This window comes from Spinacia oleracea, chromosome 5 (genome assembly GCF_020520425.1).
Source record: "Spinacia oleracea cultivar Varoflay chromosome 5, BTI_SOV_V1, whole genome shotgun sequence".
In the NCBI taxonomy this organism is placed as follows: domain Eukaryota; kingdom Viridiplantae; phylum Streptophyta; class Magnoliopsida; order Caryophyllales; family Amaranthaceae; genus Spinacia; species Spinacia oleracea.
The window spans coordinates 46,578,121-46,599,364 of NC_079491.1; the positions used below are offsets into that span (position 1 = coordinate 46,578,121).

Genomic DNA, 21,244 nt, shown 5'->3' on the forward strand with positions numbered 1-21,244 from the left:
GCGGAAATATGCTGGCCTATTTTGCTATAAATAGGGCCTCTGAAAACCGGAAAATAACACACAATTCCAACCCTAAACCCTTAAGCTTGAGTATTGACCGAAGCTTTCTAAGTCCCGATTCGTGTGTCTGTCGTATTTAACACATTGTTAAGAAGACCCTGCCCACACGACCGCCTGATCGCTGAATCTTGTCAAAGTGCTACAGAAACCTAAACACAATCCTAAGCCCCAAAATACTCAAAGCTCTGGAAGAATCTTGTCCCGTAGTTATTCAGTCGGAAAGTTCGAAAGCCAAACGGAAAGCAAGTAAAGTCAAGTGGTAGGTGTTCTTGAGAACCGCAGTAAAGCCTACGCTTTGCTGTAACGTGAATTATCTTTTTATTGCTTTCCCCGCCATATAAATCTTCTAACTTTAATCTGTTATATTGTTCACGTAAATCAGATAATGCTTGGACAAACCGGTTTATTGCTAAGCCCCTTAAATCAATCTAAATCAGCTCTTGACATCTGTTTTAGTAAATATCTGTGCATTAAAATCAATCAAGAGTAGTAATGTAGCATAACGCATATCGCAGCATCGTCACAATTGAACTAGTAAGGACCGCGCCGCGTGGGCTAATGTTGGGCACTCCCCATATTAGTAAACGTCCCCCTAACTCTCAATCTCTGTTCCGCTCGATGTTACGTTGAGGGATCTCCACACCAAGGATCACAAGGGAATCTATGGCCGTCGTGAATCACACATGTTTGCACTCCAGGCATGTCACGATAACCGGGTTTTGTCAGTTTTTTTAAACTTAATGGCGACTCCTAAAGACTAGTAAAAAGAGGCTAACGCCCACAGTTAGTCCCTACTTACTTAATATGCTTGCCACATCCAAAAGAGGGAAAAATCAACACCCTCACACTTGGCCGTTTTTCCCTTCGCCAAAAAGACGTGTGTTATCAAAAGGGTTCCGTGACCGTTTTTCCCTTCTCCAAAAAGACATGTGTTATCTAAAGGGTTTCGATGACCATTTTTCCCTTCGCCAAAAAGACGTGTGTTATCTTAAGGGTTCCGTGACCATTTTTCCCTTCCCCAAAAAGACGTGGGGGCTAACTGTAGACGCCTACATTGTTCCCCTAGGCCCGAAGCGGTGAGTTCAATGATGAATATATAACCCACTCGTAACCAAAGCACTCTGATTAGGTGAAGAACGACCCTCGACTGACTGAAGAGACCATTGGAACAGAACCAGTTAAATATAGTAATTTCCATAAATAGAAATCTTCATGGACATGTACTTAGTCGCATTCGCATCCCGATACGGCTTAATATGTGGTTGCATCGATAGAAAATGGAATATAATTGTCCGCGGTGTGTTAGTGTTTGCCTTCAGGCTCTATAATAACATAGCTCAAATAACAACACTTCTCGAACTAATACTTATTGGGCACAGTACATGTGAAAGTTAACCCAAGTTACTGAAACACGCTTCCGAGTGCCTAGAATACGCTCGTTAGCTCATTTAGCAAATGATACGTCCTTACAAAGTCAAAGTTTGTCTTGTAAATTATGATTTGGATCATGCATATCACATGAATGTATAGACCTTGGAATAAGCATTCCATGGACTTATCAATAGCCCAAATCCAATTTAATACGAATAATTATAAGGCTTTTACTTGGGCTTTGCCAAAACGAACCGACCTCCACTCTTTGGGAAATAACTCTTGATTTACGATGCCCACTGATGCAAGACCAACGGTATTGGAAAGCTGGATTCCATATCTGTCCTACAAGATACTATTTGTAAGAACCCAAATTCGTATGAAGAAGTAATGGGCTGTTAAAGATTAAAGTTTCTGGAATCTGTGAAGTAGATTTGCCTGCGACGGATATTTCTAGCGTTGGCAGACATGCGCTAGAAATTTCCAGCGCACACATGGCCAGCGCCACTTTTTTCTGGCGCTGCCATTTGATTCTCACTAAAACTCAAACTGTTCAAAATTCTATCTTACTTGCGCTAGAAATTTCTAGCGCTACGGTGACATGCGCCATTTTATTCTGGCGCATCCATTTGATTCTCACTAAAACTCGAACTCTTCAAATTTCTATCCTTTTTCGACTAGTTACACTATAAATACAACCATTCTGCACCCCAATTTCGATCATCAATTCAATTTCACTCCTTTGATATTCTGAATTCTGAATTCTCTCTCTAATATTCTAAAATCCCTGCTGAAGTCTCGTCCCGTATTCATAATAGTTCTTTCGTATTAACTCATTGTTAAGCAGAACTCTGTCCGTACAAGAATTCAAACCACCTAGGGAATATTCAAAGGAAACTCTGCCGGAATTGAAGGAAAGATAAGGATATGAAAGTCAGTATAAAGGTTGTTCTAAAGCTAAAAGGAGGCTCTGCTAAGGTGAGCGGTAAGTGTTCATGAGAACCGTAGTATAGCCTACGCTATATTGTAACCTGAAATCTACTTTTTTATTGCTTTCATCACCATATAAATCTGTTCGCATAATCTGTTATATTGATCACGCCTAATAAGATATTCCCAGACAAATCGACTATTGTTAAGCACCTTGAATTAACTTAAATCAATATTTTGACGATCGTTTAGTTAATATTTGTGCATTAAAACCAACTCAGATTAGTAATGTAGTCTAACACATGTCCCTTTCGTCGTCACGCTGAACTAGTAAGGACCGCCACGTGGGCTAATGCTGGGCACTCCCAGTATTAGTAAACGTCCCCCGAACTCCCAATATCTACTCCGTTGGATGTACGTTTAGCGATCTCCATAATAGGGATCACAAGGGAACCTACGACCATTGTGAGTCAAATATGTTTTCCCTTCGGACATATCATCATAACAGGGTTTTGTCAGTTTTAGTTCATATTTACTTAATATGATTGCCACATTCCGAGGGAAAAGTCGTTCGAGCCACTTTCTTAGGAAAGGTACGCCCGTCCTATTTTTCGACCCCTCACAGAGTGTAGCACCATTCCTAGCAATATTGCTAAATGTAATAACGACAAAAGAAACATCCTCATCCATACTCTCTTCAGGGGTTTCCTTTTCCTGACTTGCATCAACAATCTTAGTGTTTCCTCTCTTGATTTTGTTGTTCGATCTTCGAATTAGGTCAGCTTCTTCTAATGAAATTCCGTTCGCAGCTATCGCACTCATCCTAAGGTTCGATTGAGTTGGTTAACGATAATCCAGTAAAATAATAACTTTAATTTACAAAGAGATCGTATATTTAATATTTAGATCGAATATTTTGATAATTTATTTACGAAAAGACCAATATGTTTTGCTCGTCAATCATGGTTGACTGGGCGGAGTTGCACTTGATAAATTCCCTTTGTCACCGAAAAACATTAAGGTATCTCTGATCAAAGAAGCAGCACCGCAAGCGCGCAAGAATGGCATGTTCAGCCGCCCGTCGAACCGTCACAACACTTCTAACTAGAACATATCTCCGCAACTCTTCTTCGCCTCCTTCAATTCTCTCTCCCAACTCTCGATTTTCTCTCTCCTACATTTTGTCCCACTTCCAACCTTCACTCTCCCCGAATTCACCGAATTTTCAAACTCGCCCCAAAACAACCGGGTCGGGCTACTCGCCACTCAATGATCCATCCCCAAATTGGACGAATCGCCCCCCTAAAGAAACCATCTTATTGGATGGGTGCGATTATCAGCATTGGCTTATTGTAATGGAGTTTCCTATTGACCCTAAACCTTCTAATGAAGAAATGATTGATTCTTACGTTAAAACCCTAGCTCAAATTGTTGGCAGGTTAGTTAATTTTTCCGGGTTTTTTTTTTTTGGGGTGTGGTTTAGGGATTTGATTAATGTTTTTTTTTTTCCTGGGTCTGGCAGTGAGGAGGAGGCGAAGAAGAAGATTTACTCTGTTTCGACGACGACGTATACTGGGTTTGGTGCTTTGATTTCTGAGGAGCTGACTTACAAAGTTAAAGGTAACCGAGTTCGGTTTTTGAGGTTCAGGGTTTAGGGTTTGTGATATGTTGATTTTTGGTAGGTGTTCTTCCCTAATTTTTTGTATAATATTGGTGGAAATGATTATGAAATTTGACTAATCTTGCAAGGTGGTGTATCAAATTGAGTTGTTAATTTGTTGATTGTATGATATTGTGCTTTTCCCATGAGTAATTTAGTTACTTTTCATTACTGATTTAATTATATTGTCTTAAATATTTGACAAAGAAATCTCTTTCGCAGCATTGCACTATTGTCATGATTTCTTTTACAGTGTAGATTTGTCAATTTAAATAACAAACTTTTTACTCTATTACCTTATAGTCTTATACTGAATGATTGTCTGATTCTTAGGTTATGAGGTGTTTGTATGAGGTTATGAGGTTACATACCTTTGGAAATATGGTCTAAAGAAATAAACCTCTTTGCATACACAATAGCGGATTAGGGCGATTTTGAATATTAAACTTCATATAGGGAGGATACTGGTTATATGGTGAGAAAGTTCATTAGTAATGTTGGTTTCTTGTTTTTAATTATGCGGGGGGATCTTAGTACTTGGATGTTTCAGAGTACTCTTGTTTCAATTGGAAGAAAATAGACTTGCTAATTGACATACATTAATGAATAAACCACATGATTCTTGTAGTTTGACTCTTTTTAGTCATTGACATACTGAATCCACCTAGTCAAATCCAAGCTTACCTGAAGGCTGAATGTGCTTTTGTTTAGTAAATTCTTTTGTTTGAGGGGATTGTGTTAGTTTGCTCGTTCTGTGAGATGTATGGGAAGTTTTCCATCAGTTCTTTGTTTGGAGTTTGATTTATCTTAGCCATGATCTGCCGTACCCAGAGCAAATATATAAGGAGTACTCCGCTTATTGTAGGCTGCGACCTCGTTTGAATGTTTTAATTGAATCAAGTAACCAGCATTTGGTTTCTTTTATTGTGACAGAGTTGCCTGGTGTTCTCTGGGTCTTGCCTGATTCCTATCTTGACGTGCCAAATAAGGATTACGGAGGTGGGTAATTGATGCAAGAGATGTCCTCACAAAACAATTTGATCTTGTTATATTTTTGTTTTTCAATATAGTTGTTCATACATTTGAATCTTGGTTGGCTTTGATCTTTTAGGTGATCTTTTTACCAATGGGAAAGTTATGCGAAGGCCACAGTATGATTTTAGTGAGAGGCAGCAGAATAGTAGACCAAGGACTCGCCCACGACATGACAGACGTCGTGAAAGAGTGCAGAATGTCGGAAGACCACCAATACAGACACAAGAACAGAGTTAGACACAGGACAATGCACAAACCAATGAAGCAGCCAATGCTAATGAATGGCCATGAACCATTAGAAGTTATATTAAAGTAATATATCGGGTTTATTTTTAAGCTGTGCGTATGCATCTTTTCTAGTATGAACACTATTTCTTCCAACACTGTCTCCAAACACTTGATTCTTTTTACAGTTAAAGCAGGGCATGCATCCCTCCTTTGACATGTTGCCAATATCAATTCATGGGCTTCCCTACCATCACTTCTATCGTCGGTAATGGTCTATAATTACTAGTCTTATATGCACGCGATGCGTGCGAATATAAGAAACAGATTTGTGTTATTACATATAAACCTGAAATAACATGTATAAAATATAATATAAATGCGATCCATGCGAATATAAGAAACATATAAGTGAGATAAAGTCGAACGCATATAAATAGATTGATTGAAATGGTAAGAATTTATGTAAGGGGCAAGATTGATTAAAATGCTTTTTTGGAATTTTCCTATTGGATACGTTGTCATTGTATTCTCTATCATATAAGTGTGAAGAGTATTTTAGTAATCCAAGGGGAATACCAAAAGTGGATTTACTAGCATAACCTCACATCTTCACTTATATAATAGAGATTATTGGTTTAAATATTACAGATCAAATAGTATGCTTGGCATAGGTGGAGCTATATAGGCCCGTTTTTTCCCCCCCTTATAGAAGGGTAATACATTACTGTAATACCCAAAATTTTAAACTCGGTTTATTAAAATTAAAAATATTTATTAACTTGATTTCGTTTTAAATAAATTACGAATAATCGAATTTCGTTATTTTAATCGTTTTTACGATTTATTTTAAACGATAAATTTATAAACGAAAATTATTTATTTTTCGTTAACGATAATTTTTTTTATAAGAAATTATTTTAATTAAACATTTCTATTTTAGCAATTTCTGAAAATTACAAACAATTTCCGAATTTTGCCTAATATTGTGAAATTATTAAAATATCCCTCAAGAACAAAAAAAAAGATCCATTCTTTTTCTTCCCTTGTTCTCCACGTATAAACTCCTTCCCTCAATTCTGTCCAAATTCAGATCCTTGGACTCCAAGCTATGCATCTTCTCCTTCACTCTTCTTGATTTTTATAATCATACAACCAATTTCCATTTTGCTCTCAACCATAAATCAATTCACAAAACTGAGATATCATCCCCTTTGTTCCTCCAATTGCTCGAACCACCACCACCAACAACAGCCACCTCAACCACCGTCCACCACCATTATCACCACCACTCAACACCGCCCAATCACCCTCGACCACCACCGCACTTCCCTCACCCTCTCCCTCCTCCGCACGTGTCCCCTGCCCTGTTCCCCTGTCTCCCTTCCCTTCTCTGACACGCTGCACCACCCACGCCACACACCACCGTCCACCCTCGCCACCATCACCTACCACCAGTCGCAACACCCCAGCCACCCAGACCACCGTGGCCCCTACAGCACCACCGCACACACCACCTCCTTCCTCTGCTCCCTCCTCTCTTCTCGCCTCCCCTGCCTCGTTCTCTCTTTCTCTCGTCGCACCACCTCCCACAACCACAACCACCTCCAGCCATTTTCGTCACCTTGCCAAACAGCCTCCGCCCCAAAATAACCCAGCAAGCCACCCCCCTACTCCTCCCAGAACCGCCGCAAACCACCACACAAATCTCCCCTGTTTCTTTCCCCTTTTCGCGCAAATCACCACCTCCCCTCACCGCTCCGCCGCCGTGAACCAACCAACTCACCGCCGCATTAATTGGCACCACCCAGCCCCAATCGCCTCCCTCCCTTTCTCTTTCCTCCTCTCCCTCCTCCCTGTCGTGCCTCCTTTCAAAAAAACCCAAAACCAAAAATTAGAATTTTAGACTTTGTTTTTATTTTCCCTCAAACCCATTTTGAGTTTGGGCCATTTCAAATTGGGCCTTGGTAAGTTGAAAACTGAATTGCTACTTACAGATTTCCTAATTAATAATTTTCTTATTTCAACAAAGTTTTATCATATAATTATTTACTAATGAATTGTTTATTATATTCAGGTTTAATTATCGTTTTTACTAAAATAAATTACTAGCCTGAATTATCAAACAAACGGAATTTTTAATATTATTTAAATGAAAATCGATTTATAAAATATATATGTATTTTGATTAAAAATTCGATTAATAATAATATTTTCTTTAAATTTCGAAATTATATTTTTATTAAAATTCGTTATTTATAAATCCATTACTTATAAAATTTATGATTTACAAAATATTGATTTTTATTTATTTATCGATTTAGTACTAATTCAATTATTCATTATTTTGAAAGAAATTGGACTCAGAGCTCAGGACGAACGAACCAACGAAAATCCTTAGCAAAATCGTGGAAGTGAGGTAACGGCTATTGCTAGTACCCGCAATTCCCTTATAAATGCGATTATGAAATTACAACGTTATGATTGATTTATGAACTAAATGTTTTAACATGTTTTATGAATTGCGGGAAATGAAATGTGATTTGATTGAATTATAATATGATTTGATGGAATTATTTCTTATAATATGATTGATTGAAATTCTTATGAAATGATATTTATAAGAAACCATGAAAGAAATGATGTTTATATGATGGCAGGAAAGAAATGATATTTTATTGATCCCAGGATCTAAATGATGTTTTATTATGATCTCATAATTTAAAGGAATTATGTTACTTCAACTGAAGTAAAAAGGCTAAAATGTAAAATTTAACGAAACATGATAAAGGAAAGTGAAAGACCTAGTCCGTTTGGCAGTATATGTTCACAGGTTACGATTCTCGGTCATGCATGTACCCATGGGGAATCCGCCCATTGAGCCAAGGCTCTCATGTTTTCGGGCCAAGGCCCCCTGTTTTATGGACAGCGGTCCATCGTGGAAGACGTTCCACCATGTCATACTTGCCACGGCTAGCATGTGCACCCTAAAGTTATGAATGAATTAAATAAAGGACTTTATAAAATGTTTTACATTATTCTATTCTCCCTGTGTTATTAAATAAAATGAATTGAAATGAATTTACGTTGCTAGGATAGTCGTTACTGAGTCTTCGGCTCACCTTTTTTGTTTTCTGTTTTAGGTACTGCTGGAAACGACGGAAACGAGTAGTGGCGAGGATTTCACTTTAATATTATTCACCTAGTTTATGCTTAATGCTTTAATAGCTTAATTAAAGACTTTTAGTAAGTTATGTACTTTTATTTTGGTATTATAAAGGATTATTATATATATTTTTGGAGTAATTAATAGCTTATGATTGATGTTTGCCTTGTAATTTCCAAAAGGAAGTTACGGCAGATAATGTCCCGACCAAATTAGGTTAATTCCGCTGCTAATCATGCTTTAATAATTGAATTATAGGTCGGGGCGTTACAATTACCCTGCACCTCTCCCCCCCCCCCCCCAAACCCCAAGGTAACTGTTATTGGGTTAAAGCTTTTAGCCAAATAGTTCTTCTCACATGTCATTCGTCACCATCGTTAGTCTCTATTCGAGGTGTGATAAACCGCTGGCTCCCATCGGCTTTTTAAGCCCATACCTACCTCCAAAAAAATAAAGAAAAGAAATTGGAATAGGGTGGGCCAAACTTAAATGAATGGTAAAAGAGTTGTTGACGTGTTATATATTGTCAACATTTGTATAAGTACTATCAATGTTGTATACTGTCATTGTTGTATTAAAACCTGTCATAACCACCCAAAAAGAATGAGATGAAATGAAATAGAAAACGTAAAGAGACCACTTAAATGAATGGGTAAAAGTGTTGTCATATGTACAATCATCGTATAGCACATGCCGATCCAATGTCGTACGATACAATTATTCGTTTGGCGCGGCCATAATATACGCGATACGATCCGGAAAAATCCCGCTTCATGATTAATTTTATACATTATTCCGTATTAGTGATTTTGAAGAAATAATTTTTGTTAAAATAAAAAATTAATCACTAAAAAGTAGAAATTTTTTACATATATAAGTGTAACTTTTAAGAATTTTGAGTGAACTTTTACTCCAGTATACAATATTTACTTGTAAATTAGTATTTGGATCCGGCCGGCGGCCGATGCCCCGAATTAATACACGAATAAAAAATTTAAATGAATTCAATATTCCGTAATTATTAAATTGTCGTTTAGTATATTTTTTTATGAAAAATTAACATATAATTTAATTTGGATTACTGATTACGGAGTAATTATTTAGTTTACAAATTAGAGGTCAAGTGCACAACGATCATTCACTAGATGCGACTGACACGAGCGAACGACACCACACGGCAAAGCTCCATCTTAATTCACTAGACAGTAGACATTCACTTGCGCGGCATTCGGGTGTATATACAGGCTGCTACATCTGTCATAATTATTCTCTCTCTTTCATCCATTCCACTTTTCTTCCTCAGACCATCTCCGATTCACAACCTTATTTCGGATCTCCTGTTCGTAAGATCATATCAACATCAGATCTTGTTCAATAATTCGTCATCTGAGGTACATTTTCAATTTCACTTTTGAAACTTTCTTCAATTTTATTGGCAATAAGTTTTACTGATCAAAATTATACGCAATAATGAATTCCAATTACGGCAAGAATGGTACGAACAATTTCGATTTTGATTTAGGAATCCGATCAAATTTTCCTAAATCCCTAAATGATCAGAAAAACAAATCGAATTCTTACTCATACATGTCATCTGCAACCTCTTCGTTGTCGCAATCGAAACCTGCCACCACAACGCCGTCATGGCAGCCTGGGAAGCCGTCGTGGACGCACCAGCCCGCGCCGGGTAACAACGGGGTGACTCGATCCGAGTTGGGCGGTCCTGCTTCCATGGTGGGGGATATCTTTGGGAAGAGTTGGAACTCTCCTAAGCCTGCCACTTCTGGGCAGAGTGTTAACATTGGGGTTGTTAATAAGAACCCTAACTTGTTTGGGGATTTGGTGGGTTCTGCGTTGGGGCAGAACAAAAGTAGTAGTAATGTTCCCTTGAAAAGTGCTGCTCCTGTTAAGAGCTCGTTTTCGATGGGGGGTGTGGCGGATTCGCTGCCGAAAACGAATAATAGTAATGTGGGGAAGAATGGTGCTGGTGCTGGTGCTGGATTGGGTTCTTCCCAGAGCTTTGCAAGCTTTGGAGGTGCAACAAATGGTAGTAGTCTTTATGGGAATACTGGTGTGAACAAGAGTTCAAGTATGGGTGGTGGTTCAATGCGGAGTGTAGCTGGTGGAAGTGGTGGTGGTGGTATTGGAACTGGGATGAGCTCCAATAAAGACCCATTTGGTTCGTTGGTTGATTTTTCAGCGAAACCTATGGGTGGTGGTAGTCTTAATTCATCTTCCAAAGCTACTGCTTCTACTTCTTCGGAGGACTTGGGGTTTGGGGATTTCCAAAATGCATCAAAATCAAATACATCCACATTTCCTTCTGGAAACGGCAACTCCTGGGGATCTAGTTCGGGTGCAGTTCCACAAATGGATAGTTTTGCAGCTTTTGCCCCTCAGAAGAATCCTGCACCTGTACAACCTAGTTGTGGTGATTCATTTGACATGTTTTTCTCACCATCAGCAGCTTCTGGTGGTAGCGGCGATGCTCCAGTATCAGATCATGCTGCTGGAGGAAACCAGTTTTCAGGCGGGGACAATTGGGGTTTTGAATCAGAATATGGAGGACATGATGGGGGTAGTACTACTGAGATTGAAGGGCTTCCACCACCTCCAGCTGGTGTTTCAGCTTCTACTGCAAAGTCTAAAGGTCTGGATAACTATAAACAAGGGCAGTTTGCTGATGCTATAAAGTGGCTTTCTTGGGCTGAAGTTCTTCTTGAGAAAGCTGGCGAGGCTGCTGGCACAATGGAGGTCTTGTCTTGTAGGGCCTCATGCTACAAGGAAGTTGGGGAGTACAAGAAGGCTGTTGCTGATTGTACAAAGGTATACTTTTATCCTTTTAACTTTTTCTAGTTCATATATCATGCAGTTATTTTTCTTGATTTAACTCTCTTATACACCTGAAATACATTGACTTTTAGTTATTTTAGTTATTCACCGTGTTGTGAAATTTTTGTAAGGAATGTCCTTTTAATGAAAAAATATTTGTGGTACATAAAATCATGTTTAGGGAAACAATGGTACAATACCTCTTGACATGTTTGAGTGTTGGACTTGGGGATAACTAGTTCAAATTTCCAATTTGAGATGTTAAATAAAGCAAGGTTTTAGGCAACAGTTGATCTACCTTATTTACCGCAAGCATGATTTTGTATATGGAAATGGATGCTGACACACTGAATCTTTTGAACGGGGTCAGCAAGTGGCCATCATGCGGAAAAGCTATACATGCAAAAGCCTGCAGCCTCTTATTTGTTGTGTCTGTTTGTGGAGCGAATGGTGTAAAGGATATTGTTAAGAATGCAAACTATCTAGAGCGTGGCATATTATCCAAAAATTTGTAAAATTAATTTATGGGGTATAGTGTTGAACTTCAAAATCATGAAAAAGGATTTTATCATGAAGTGAAACTGTAAGTGTTAGAGAGCAAGGCCGTTATAACTTAAGGTAAACAGTTAAAATAATTGTAGTTGCACTGTTGCAGTCACGGTCATTCTAATGTTTTGGGGAGTCATAGAAGTGACATCACACCAGTGTTTGCAGTCATCGCAATGTGAAGTCATCGCAAAGTGAAGTTAAAACTTGAGGAAGTTCTAGTTCAATATTACAATTCTTGTTAGGATATACTTGAAAGTTTTATAATATAATTGTCAAGACCTTATACTATTATCTGGTGTAGAAATTATTGGTTCTATATGTTTGTAGTGATTGTAATATGGCCATGGGTTTGCAATGCATGGGGTAGAAAAGGGAAGGTTAGGATTCAGTAAGACGGAGCTTGAGCAACAAGAAGATGGGAGTTAGCTAATCTATAAAAAGAGGAGTTTAGCAAAAGAGAAAGCATGATGAATGTTGATTAGAGTTTTATTTTGTTAGCTTTTTTAGTGAGAGTGTCCAGCTAAAACTGAAGCTGGGATTTTATGCTCTATTTGAAGATTAAATTGTATCAAATACAATCTAATATCTATGTTTCACCAAATCTCTTCTTCCTTATTTCTTTTATCTGTTTATCCAATCTGTTACAGAGTCCATTATGTGAATATTGTGAAAAATATATACACTGGCTTTAATAACAGAGTCTAGTCAATATTGGCTGATACAGTAATTTAATGGCAAGAATGGTTGTGTCTGTCCCTGTGATTTGATAAGTTGAAATTTCTGCATAAAATGATTTGTACTTAATGGAATGACCTTCATTTGATTCCCTGATTACAGTATTCACTTACAAATGCAAACCTATTCTGTTGCTTAAGAGGAGAAACAGGATAACTCAACTCAGCAATGTTAGGCTTACCACAATCTTTAGCTTCACCATTCTTCGAAGCACCTTCATGAAAATATTCTCAATCCAATTAGCCCTTTAGAAATACCTTACACAACATAGATCAGCAAGAATTGTTGAAAATTCACATTGAAGGATGGGGGGGACTTTAGGAGTTTAGGCATAAAAGAGACATTGAATATTCACGTGTTCCTAGTTGAGAACTGCAAAATAACTCCCAACATAAAGATACTATCTTAAAGCACCTACAGGACTAGCCGCATCACAGAACAAAGAAACAGACTCTTAGAGCTAATAGCTTTCTCCCCAGTAGGAAATACGTGGACTGAACATCATCTTTAACCAGTAACATTCCTGAAAATCAGGGCACTACAGTTCTGAATGTTTTTGTAGTGGACAACTTCGCCAGTGAAGGATGTACGATTCCTATTGTTCTTGTGTTAGAAGTTGAACTTTTGTACTGAGAAAAATCTAATGCTGATAGGGGTTTTTGGAAAGCTCTAGAACTGAATAAATTTCATTGACGTTCATCGATGGAAGCTTCATCTTAGTTTGGTCAAATTGTCAAAGGTGGATTAAGGGTGGTCTCTCCACATTGTGGAATTCAGTTTTGGTTTTGGGCTGATCTAGGAGGTGATTTTGGGCCTCACATGTTTCGAGGCAAGTAGATTCTCTAGTTTTCCAATGTCTCTGTTCCTTTTAATATTTGATGGATATGCAGTGTACCTAAGAGATTGTATAAGGTTATCAAAGGTTTTTTGGTGTATATTGGGAAAGCTTTCGCGGGATCACCTATTGAGATAGGAGTTTATTTGCAAACCTGATGAAGACCGAGGACTGGATTTTGGTAGTTTGACACATAGGGTTATATAAATCTAATTAGTGTTGGGATCTTCCAAGCATGCCTAAATTTAGATACTATCCTCATAGGAATTGATGGGATTTGTTGGAAGCGGACATTTATTTAATCTGAATGGAAAATAAAGGGGGGAAAAAGAGTAACTTTTGTTCCGGTACCCTGAAGCTGGGGATTTATTCCACTCTACATTTACCCCTCTTATGTATAAAAGACACGAGGTTCCGTTAATTTTTAGTCCAATGTAACTCCAAAATGTTGTACGAAGACAAAAATTACCTTAATTAATACAGTATAAATTAACTTCTTTATTTTCATATGTAAATTTACATTGACCTAATAGTTAAAGCCTAATGTGTGTTCAGCACAGAAGTGAGAATGACAAATTTAGCGATTGTCAGGGTCTCAGGGACTTGCACTCTTTATTTGATCTGGGATAAAAAAAAGCTCGAAGAAAAAGATGAAGAAATTTGTTGCTTAGACTATCATACCGGTTTGATGATTGTCTGTGTTATCTTACACTTTAGAACTGGTTAATTTGATTTATTTGTTTTCTCTCCTTGATTGTTTCGGGTGTTAATAATTGAAATTAGTTATTAGCTAGTAATTATATATTATTTGTTTGGTTTGGTTGGAATGAAATCAGTGGTGTTTGGCCAATAATTGCCATTGTTGGCATATGATCGGTCTTGTTATTCTGAACTTCTGGTGGATCATATTTTATTGCTTGTATTATGTTGATTATAATGATAATTTGGTTCATTAGAAGGAAGTTTTGGGAAATGGAGAAGGGAAAAAGGTCAGGAAAAAATATGAAAAGAACTGGGTTAATAAGAAAATTATTACTGAAATAAGAAAATTATTACTGAAACGTGTCTGAAAAAGTAAAGCATTCGAACATATTCTGGAGACACATAAAACACCTTTAACGTGGCTTGAATGAATTGATATATACAACTAAGAAGTAAATCCTGATGTGTCGAAATCCAAGATACCTTATGTACTACAAGACTAAACTAACTATGATGGCAGACTTCACTTTCTTGAGGACAAGTCAACTCTAAGAGTCTTAATATGAGGCCCTGAAATATCTAGCCTAATATAAATTTTGGTGATTAGTATTTAGTAAGCTTGTAAGGTATCTCGCAAACAAAGGTTCCTCTTAATCTAATCGTTTGCAATAAAAGGAAAATAATTCATAAAGTTGAACAAATATTTCTTGTATTGAAAACAATCACCTAGCATGGCTTAATAAATCCAAGCAACAAACTGCTAAGCATCAGGATAAGGGGGAGGGGCACTTCAGACAATGGCATTGTGATTCATTTTTAGTGACTTGCAAATAAGTTAGCTAATTTTTAGGGGAAAAACTCCATATGTAGAGCATATTAGAGAGATGGAAAATCATATTGAATGTCTTAAAGTGTTTTGTTGAGCTTTGAAGAGTTCATTGGGAGAGAATCAAGCCTCTCGAAAGCTTGAACATCATTTGCATTTTCTGTAATTTCCGGTTTATTAATTAAGATCCTCTTCTTCTTCTTTATAAATTTATAATATGCATATTTGATGTCTAAGCTATGTTAATTTACAGCACAAACCTTATGCCTCTTACACAATATAGGAAACATAATAAATAACTCATAGTATTTGGACAAAAAATATAATAAGTTAACTTTCATAGCTAGCTAATGATTTTTAATAATGAAAAGGTTAAATAAGCTCTTACCTTTAATTTTCATAAAAATCCAATTTGCTGCTACTTTGAACACAGTGGACATTATGCCAATCCAAATTAGCTGCTGCTTCTTTGTTGATCAAACTCGCGAATGGAAAACGCAACTTTACCTATTGCACCAAACGATGATGCTTGAACTCGAACTTGTGGCCAAGTTTCTGTTCCTTGGTTTGATGAGCTACGCCTAAAATGTTGCATGTCTGCTTTCTCTCTCAAACAGCTGAAGTTTCCACCAGAAATTACCTTAATTTGTAAAGCTTGCCAAACCCGATAATAAAAGAGCTTAACCAAGGGCGTGTTCGATACATTTTCAGTTTCCAGTTTTCAATTATGAAAAAACTACAAACTGGTTTCGGTTTTAGTTTTTACTTGTAAAAGCACTTATCACAATGTTAGTTTTTTGTTCATCCAATACTACTACTCCGACTCCATTTTTCAGGATCTAGCACATACAAACTTCATTTTCACATATATTACCATTACGAATTGAACTTTCCCTGAAGCTAAATATAATAATATCTCTAAAGACTAAAGCAATACTTTATAATTCATCCATAACTATATACTAAAATACACAATAGGAATGACATGCGTCATCTCATGGCGAGTCCTTGGTTTTCTATTTTCAATTTTATTAAAATACAATTTTATTAAAATACTTCTATGTTAAGAACTTTTGAAACTCAAGATTTTCTAAAAAAATTATTTTCTGTCATTCTACTCCGTATATTATGGGATATAATATATGGCAAGAATCTACACGTAAAACTTTATGCTTATATGGATTTGAAAAATATATGTTGAACGTGGTAAAAATCTCAAAGTACAGTTTACTGATTTCCTGATATTTTTACTTAATACAGAGTACAGTTTACTGATTACTCCCTCTGTTACTTTTAAATGCATCCTTTTGACTTCGGCACTATTCATATACTTCTTCCACTCCTTAAATAATGCACCATGTTGGCTTTTATGCTTCCCAGCACATGACTTTGACTCGTTATATCTTGAATTTGCATAAATAAAATTATAAAAAAAATTGATATTTAGAAAGTTTATATTGATACGTATCTAACAATATCCTATATGATTACATTTTTTCTTACGTATAAATTACAAAAGATAGTCAAAGGCATAGTGTGAATAGTGTAAAAGTCAAAATGGGTGCGATATTTGGGGAACGGAGGAAGTACTATGCTTGACTCGAATTTTTTACCGATATATAAGAATTAAATGTCATTGGATTAGTCACAATACATATTTTTCATAATATCAACTTTTTATAATTTTATAAAATAGAAATTTGAGATATAAAGGTCAAATGATGCGTTGGCACGTGTGCCGGTCCAAGTAACGCGTTTAAAAAAGAAACAGAAGGAGTTATTGGTTAACTAAATTTTCTTCTTAAATTATACAATTCGTACATAAAATAATGAAATTTATGTCAGTGAAGCTTTTTAGGGAATAATTTCAAACTATTTGTAACGATCCGGGGCGTTAAATATTGTAATCAAGCCAAATTCTATGGTAACAATAATTTAAAGCAACCTTGTGATAAACAGACTTTTCTAAATAAAAACAGTGTAAAGAAAATTCAATACTTGAGGCCTACCATGTCGATATCAAAAGATGATGGAGAATGAGGATGGGTGATAAAGAGACCAGTTTCATGTGTAAAGGAACAAGTAGACATGACAAAGTTAAAAGATTTGGCCATTAGAAAATCACATTGATCATTTGATCGTGCGTAAATTTTCTTAAAAAGTAAATAAATTGATGTATAAATAATACTTCCTCCGTTTTATTGTATATGCAACGTTTCTGTTTTATATTATTCACATGCTATAGTTTAACTACCTTTGGTGATTTATACTTAAAGAAAAACAAAGTCATATGGGATCTTGTTAGAATCTTCCCCATATATAGTTTCAAAATATCAACTTTTTATAATTTTTAATCATCAACAATTAAAGATACATAGTGTTAATGATTGAAATTGTTTATTGGTAAGCAAACAAGTAGAAACGTTGCATCTAATAAAGTAGGAAACAGAAAAATAGAAGCAAAACCCAATTTTTAGATTCAATTATCCAACTAATAGGATTACATGAACCCTCTATCAAGAAGATGAACAGACTCCCAAACAATTTAATGAATAAGAAAAGAGAGAAAAGGCAGAAAATGATATATTTACCACTGTTCTTTTTTAGCACTCTTATTTCTTGTAATGAAGTTTTACTTCACGGAAATCTGTTTTAGAAGCAATATGTATGAGCATAAACTGTGGATGCTTGCTATTGGTTGACCAGACTTGAATCTCTCTCCTTGATAGCCTTCTCGAGAGAAAGAATTGGTTGGTTTGCAGACACTTCTCTTGATTTTCCTTGCTATTTTTTGTCTGTAGCCAACCTCTTAAAAGATTTCTATGTTCTGTTACTACTTTCATCTGGAAGGTCTGGCTTCTAATAGTGGCTGATTTGATTTGCGCGCGCACACAGAGTTCCTTTTGCATTAATTAAGAAAAAATGTTTTATTTAAATTTTCTCACAGTTTAAATTGTAATAGCCGCCATCACGAGTTCGTGAGGTGTTGGTTATGGGAGAGCATATGCTTTGGGGAGTAGGAATAATTTTTCTAACTGCCTAGTTTATTTGGATACCATTTTGACTCTGTGATAAAGCTTTGGCATCATATCTGTAACCAACTATGTTCAAACGTTGTCTCTTATCCATTATGTAAATTTATAAGAGCCTTAAACGGAATACATTTTCTTGGTAGTCTTTGATGTTTTGTGGATGATTTGGTTGGAGAGATATGATTGGTGTTTCTGTATTGAATATTTGAACGGCTAGTTAGGCTTCTTGGTGGAAGTGGGCTGTGTGTTTAGTGTCTCTTTAAGCTAATGAGGTCCCTCTTAAATTCAACAATGTGGTTTGGGTAATTTTGGTTGATTTCCTTTCACTTTGTTTGATGAATTCATTGTTGTTTGAAAAAGAAAGAACTTTAATTTGACTGACATAGTCTTTTGTCAGGGGCTGCTACACCTTTTAGTTTTCTATCTAATTCATGGCTCTTATGTGATTTTTCTTGAAGGTTATGGGAGAAAAAAATAGTTTAGTTGGTAGTCCAGACCCATGTAAAAGAATCCTTTTTAAGTCTCCAGTTTCTGTTCGTCACTATTGCACTCAGTTGTAAAATACTCTCCACTATAAGGAGTTATAACTGAAGTTATTGGTCAGTAGCAAAATTTTAAATTAATACTAATGCATCAGATATGGAATAATTTATTGAGAGGTGACCTGGTAACTTTGACTGATCTGTGATACAGGTCCTTGATCAAGATGGGGAAAATGTGTCAGTGCTGGTACAACGTGCACTCTTGTACGAGAGCATGGAGAAATATAGGCTCGGAGCAGATGACCTTAGAACTGTGATGAAACTTGATCCATTAAACAGAGTTGCAAGGAGTACTATTCATCGTTTGAACAAAATGGCTGATTAGAGAAGTTGTGTTACAGAAATTTATAGCTTACTGATTTGGCTGTAAGTTCTTATACCTTAAATGTTTATAGGATTGTCACAATAATGTGCTATCCCCTTTCACCAAGGGTGGACATATAAAAAGAAAATGTCTCCCATCAATACATAATATTCCTGTATCAGTTTAACTTGTATGATTTCCTGTATCAGTCAGTTTTGTATTTCCTCATTTTGTTCAGATGTAAACTGATGAGTGATTTTTTTTTTTTTACACTAAGAGACGATGAGTGATTTTGTGTACTACATTGAGATTTATTTTAAGATATTGTTCTTCCTTGGCAAATGCTGATGAAAAAAAAAAGATAATTGTTTGACTTTTGTCCCCATGAGAGATATGTTGCTTATGGTCTAATCTAGTTTGATAAAGTGCATAATCAAGTGTCAGATTTGTAGTTAGTGAAATGAAGTGTTGCCAAATTTGACAAATTTCCCCTAACCCACTTTTTGGATGTTTTAATTTTGACTGGCTTCCTTTCAAGACACAGTCAATGACATCTTAGACCAGTCATAGCCGACTAGGACTCCAAAACTTGTGCTAAGAACTTACTTGATGTATGTGTCTTCTGACAAAGTCAAACTGGATACGGTGGTTGAAGATGTTTGACTGACTTTTAGAGCATTTTCAACGGTAAGCTAATTGCTAAATTAGCTTGTCATGCCACATAATATATCAAGTTACTTTCATTTTTAGCTACTTGGTATCCCAATGATTAGCTACTAGCTTGATATTAATGTAGTCATATTTGTCAATCAATATTTTAAATATAGTTTTATTTAATATTATTTCATTGTCTAATTTGCTTGGCCAAGCTAATTTATCATTTGAAATCCAATGGTCAAGCTAGTAGCTTGAAATTTCTAAAAATTGCAAGCTAGTCCCTAGCTACAACTATTGGAGATGCTCTTAGGAGCCGTTTGGTTCGTAAAGGGTAAAGGGAATGACAATAGGAAAGGGAAAGAGAGAATGGAAAACAATTCCCTTTCTTTTACCGAGTTGTTTGTTTTCTAAAAGGAAACCTATAAACTATCTTCCCTTTCAGTCTAAAATCAGGTACACCCTCCTTTCCTCCTCTTCTATCATCGTCCATCCATCTCTGTCACCAATTTGCTACCATCCCGCCGTGGACGTTGCTCCTTACTATGGCTGCCGCCTCTGCTCCTTCTTCTCTCTCTTTTCGCATCTTTTTCTCTCTCTTCCCCTTCATCTTTAACTCTTAGATCTTGGAGTTTGGTTGTAATCCCCCGTAATTTTATACTACGTACATTTTATTAATAAATTTTAAAATATACTCCCTCCGTCCCATAATATAGTGCCCGTTTGACCAAAATCACGGTTATTAAGGTAAAGGATAACATTGATAATAAAAACAATAATGATTTGTACTTTCAAGATAAAGTACATGTTAGTTGGCAAAAACGGAGAGATAAATTATAGATTAAAGGTATGTACATAATAAATAGGCCTAAAAAGGACAAAAATCAAGCACATGGGTTGAATAAAAGTCAAAAAGTACAATTTTCAAAGTAAAAATTAATGGTTTAAAATAGAAATAGGCACATCATTTAGGGACACCATTTTAGGAAAACAGGCACTATATTATGGGACGGAGGGAGTAGTTAATTATATTTAAATAGAATTTACGAATTTTAGAAATAAATATATAATTAATGTATACTCCCTCCGTATTTATTTAAGAGATACACTTGGTCGAGCACGCGTATTAAGAAAAAGAATTGAATGAAATAAATTAATAAAACAAGTGGGGTTGAGTAGATATTTTATTAAGTAAAACAAGTGGGAACCATGTCATTTTTGGGGATGGGGGTGTAGATAGATTATTTAATTAGATGGTGGGGTTGATAAGTTACTAAAAATGGCAAGTGTATCTCTTAAATAAATACGGCCGGAAAAGGCAAGTGTATCTCTTAAATAAATACAGAGGGAGTATTTATTTTATTACGTTTTAAATATTTTAACGGTTTATGAAATCAAAAATAATTTTAGAAGTTTACGTTGAAAAGAATTCTAATTACGAAATACATTGGAATTTGGAAAACAGTCCTAACCAGTTTTGGATTCAAACAAACTAAATTCAAATTTTAGCCCAAGTTGACAAAGCCCAAATAAATAAACTCAAAACTCCCCACACTTGTGGAACTTCACGTAAAAGGAAAAAAAAAAGAGAGAGAAAAGAAACCCAACTCTCATACCCAAAAACAAAACTACGTACTTTGTTTTGCCCTTCCTCTCTTCACGTGAAACTCTCAAATCTCAAACCCTCTATTTGCAACACAGCACCGGCCACCGCAACCAGCAGCAGCGTTGCCCAATAGTTGCGCCACCTTCCCACCTGCTGCCGCGCCGCCACTGCCGCCGGCCA

General features: G+C 36.2%; 2 protein-coding genes and 1 long non-coding RNA gene across 3 annotated transcripts; all 3 read left to right on the forward strand.

Annotated features, from left to right (window-relative positions):
- Positions 1 to 3,348: 3,348 nt before the first annotated feature.
- LOC110776578 (multiple organellar RNA editing factor 3, mitochondrial) lies at positions 3,349 to 5,537 on the forward strand. Its single transcript, XM_021981133.2, has 4 exons — positions 3,349 to 3,799; positions 3,884 to 3,981; positions 4,955 to 5,020; positions 5,133 to 5,537. The coding sequence occupies exons 1-4, from the start codon at positions 3,423 to 3,425 to the stop codon at positions 5,291 to 5,293; spliced, it is 702 nt and encodes a 233-aa protein (XP_021836825.2). The 5' UTR covers positions 3,349 to 3,422; the 3' UTR covers positions 5,294 to 5,537.
- An 867-nt stretch (positions 5,538 to 6,404) lies between these two features.
- LOC130461930 (uncharacterized) lies at positions 6,405 to 8,587 on the forward strand. Its single transcript, XR_008921959.1, has 3 exons — positions 6,405 to 7,248; positions 7,636 to 7,700; positions 8,425 to 8,587. It is a non-coding gene; the product is annotated as an uncharacterized lncRNA (long non-coding RNA).
- A 1,027-nt stretch (positions 8,588 to 9,614) lies between these two features.
- LOC110776576 (uncharacterized) lies at positions 9,615 to 19,177 on the forward strand. The gene is made up of 2 exons (XM_021981131.2): positions 9,615 to 11,273; positions 18,652 to 19,177. Exons 1-2 carry the CDS (start codon positions 9,918 to 9,920, stop codon positions 18,823 to 18,825), a joined length of 1,530 nt encoding a protein of 509 aa, XP_021836823.2. The 5' UTR covers positions 9,615 to 9,917; the 3' UTR covers positions 18,826 to 19,177.
- The last annotated feature ends 2,067 nt before the right edge of the window (positions 19,178 to 21,244 follow it).

Excerpts from the sequence above, each read along its gene's own strand:
- LOC110776578 (XM_021981133.2), top strand. The coding sequence starts at position 3,423 with ATGGCATGTTCAGCCGCCCGTCGAACCGTCACAACACTTCTAACTAGA. Across the intron at positions 3,800-3,883 it reads CTAGCTCAAATTGTTGGCAG|TGAGGAGGAGGCGAAGAAGA; the intron begins GTTAGTTAATTT and ends TGGGTCTGGCAG. Across the intron at positions 3,982-4,954 it reads GCTGACTTACAAAGTTAAAG|AGTTGCCTGGTGTTCTCTGG; the intron begins GTAACCGAGTTC and ends TTATTGTGACAG.
- LOC110776576 (XM_021981131.2), top strand. The coding sequence starts at position 9,918 with ATGAATTCCAATTACGGCAAGAATGGTACGAACAATTTCGATTTTGAT. Across the intron at positions 11,274-18,651 it reads CTGTTGCTGATTGTACAAAG|GTCCTTGATCAAGATGGGGA; the intron begins GTATACTTTTAT and ends TCTGTGATACAG.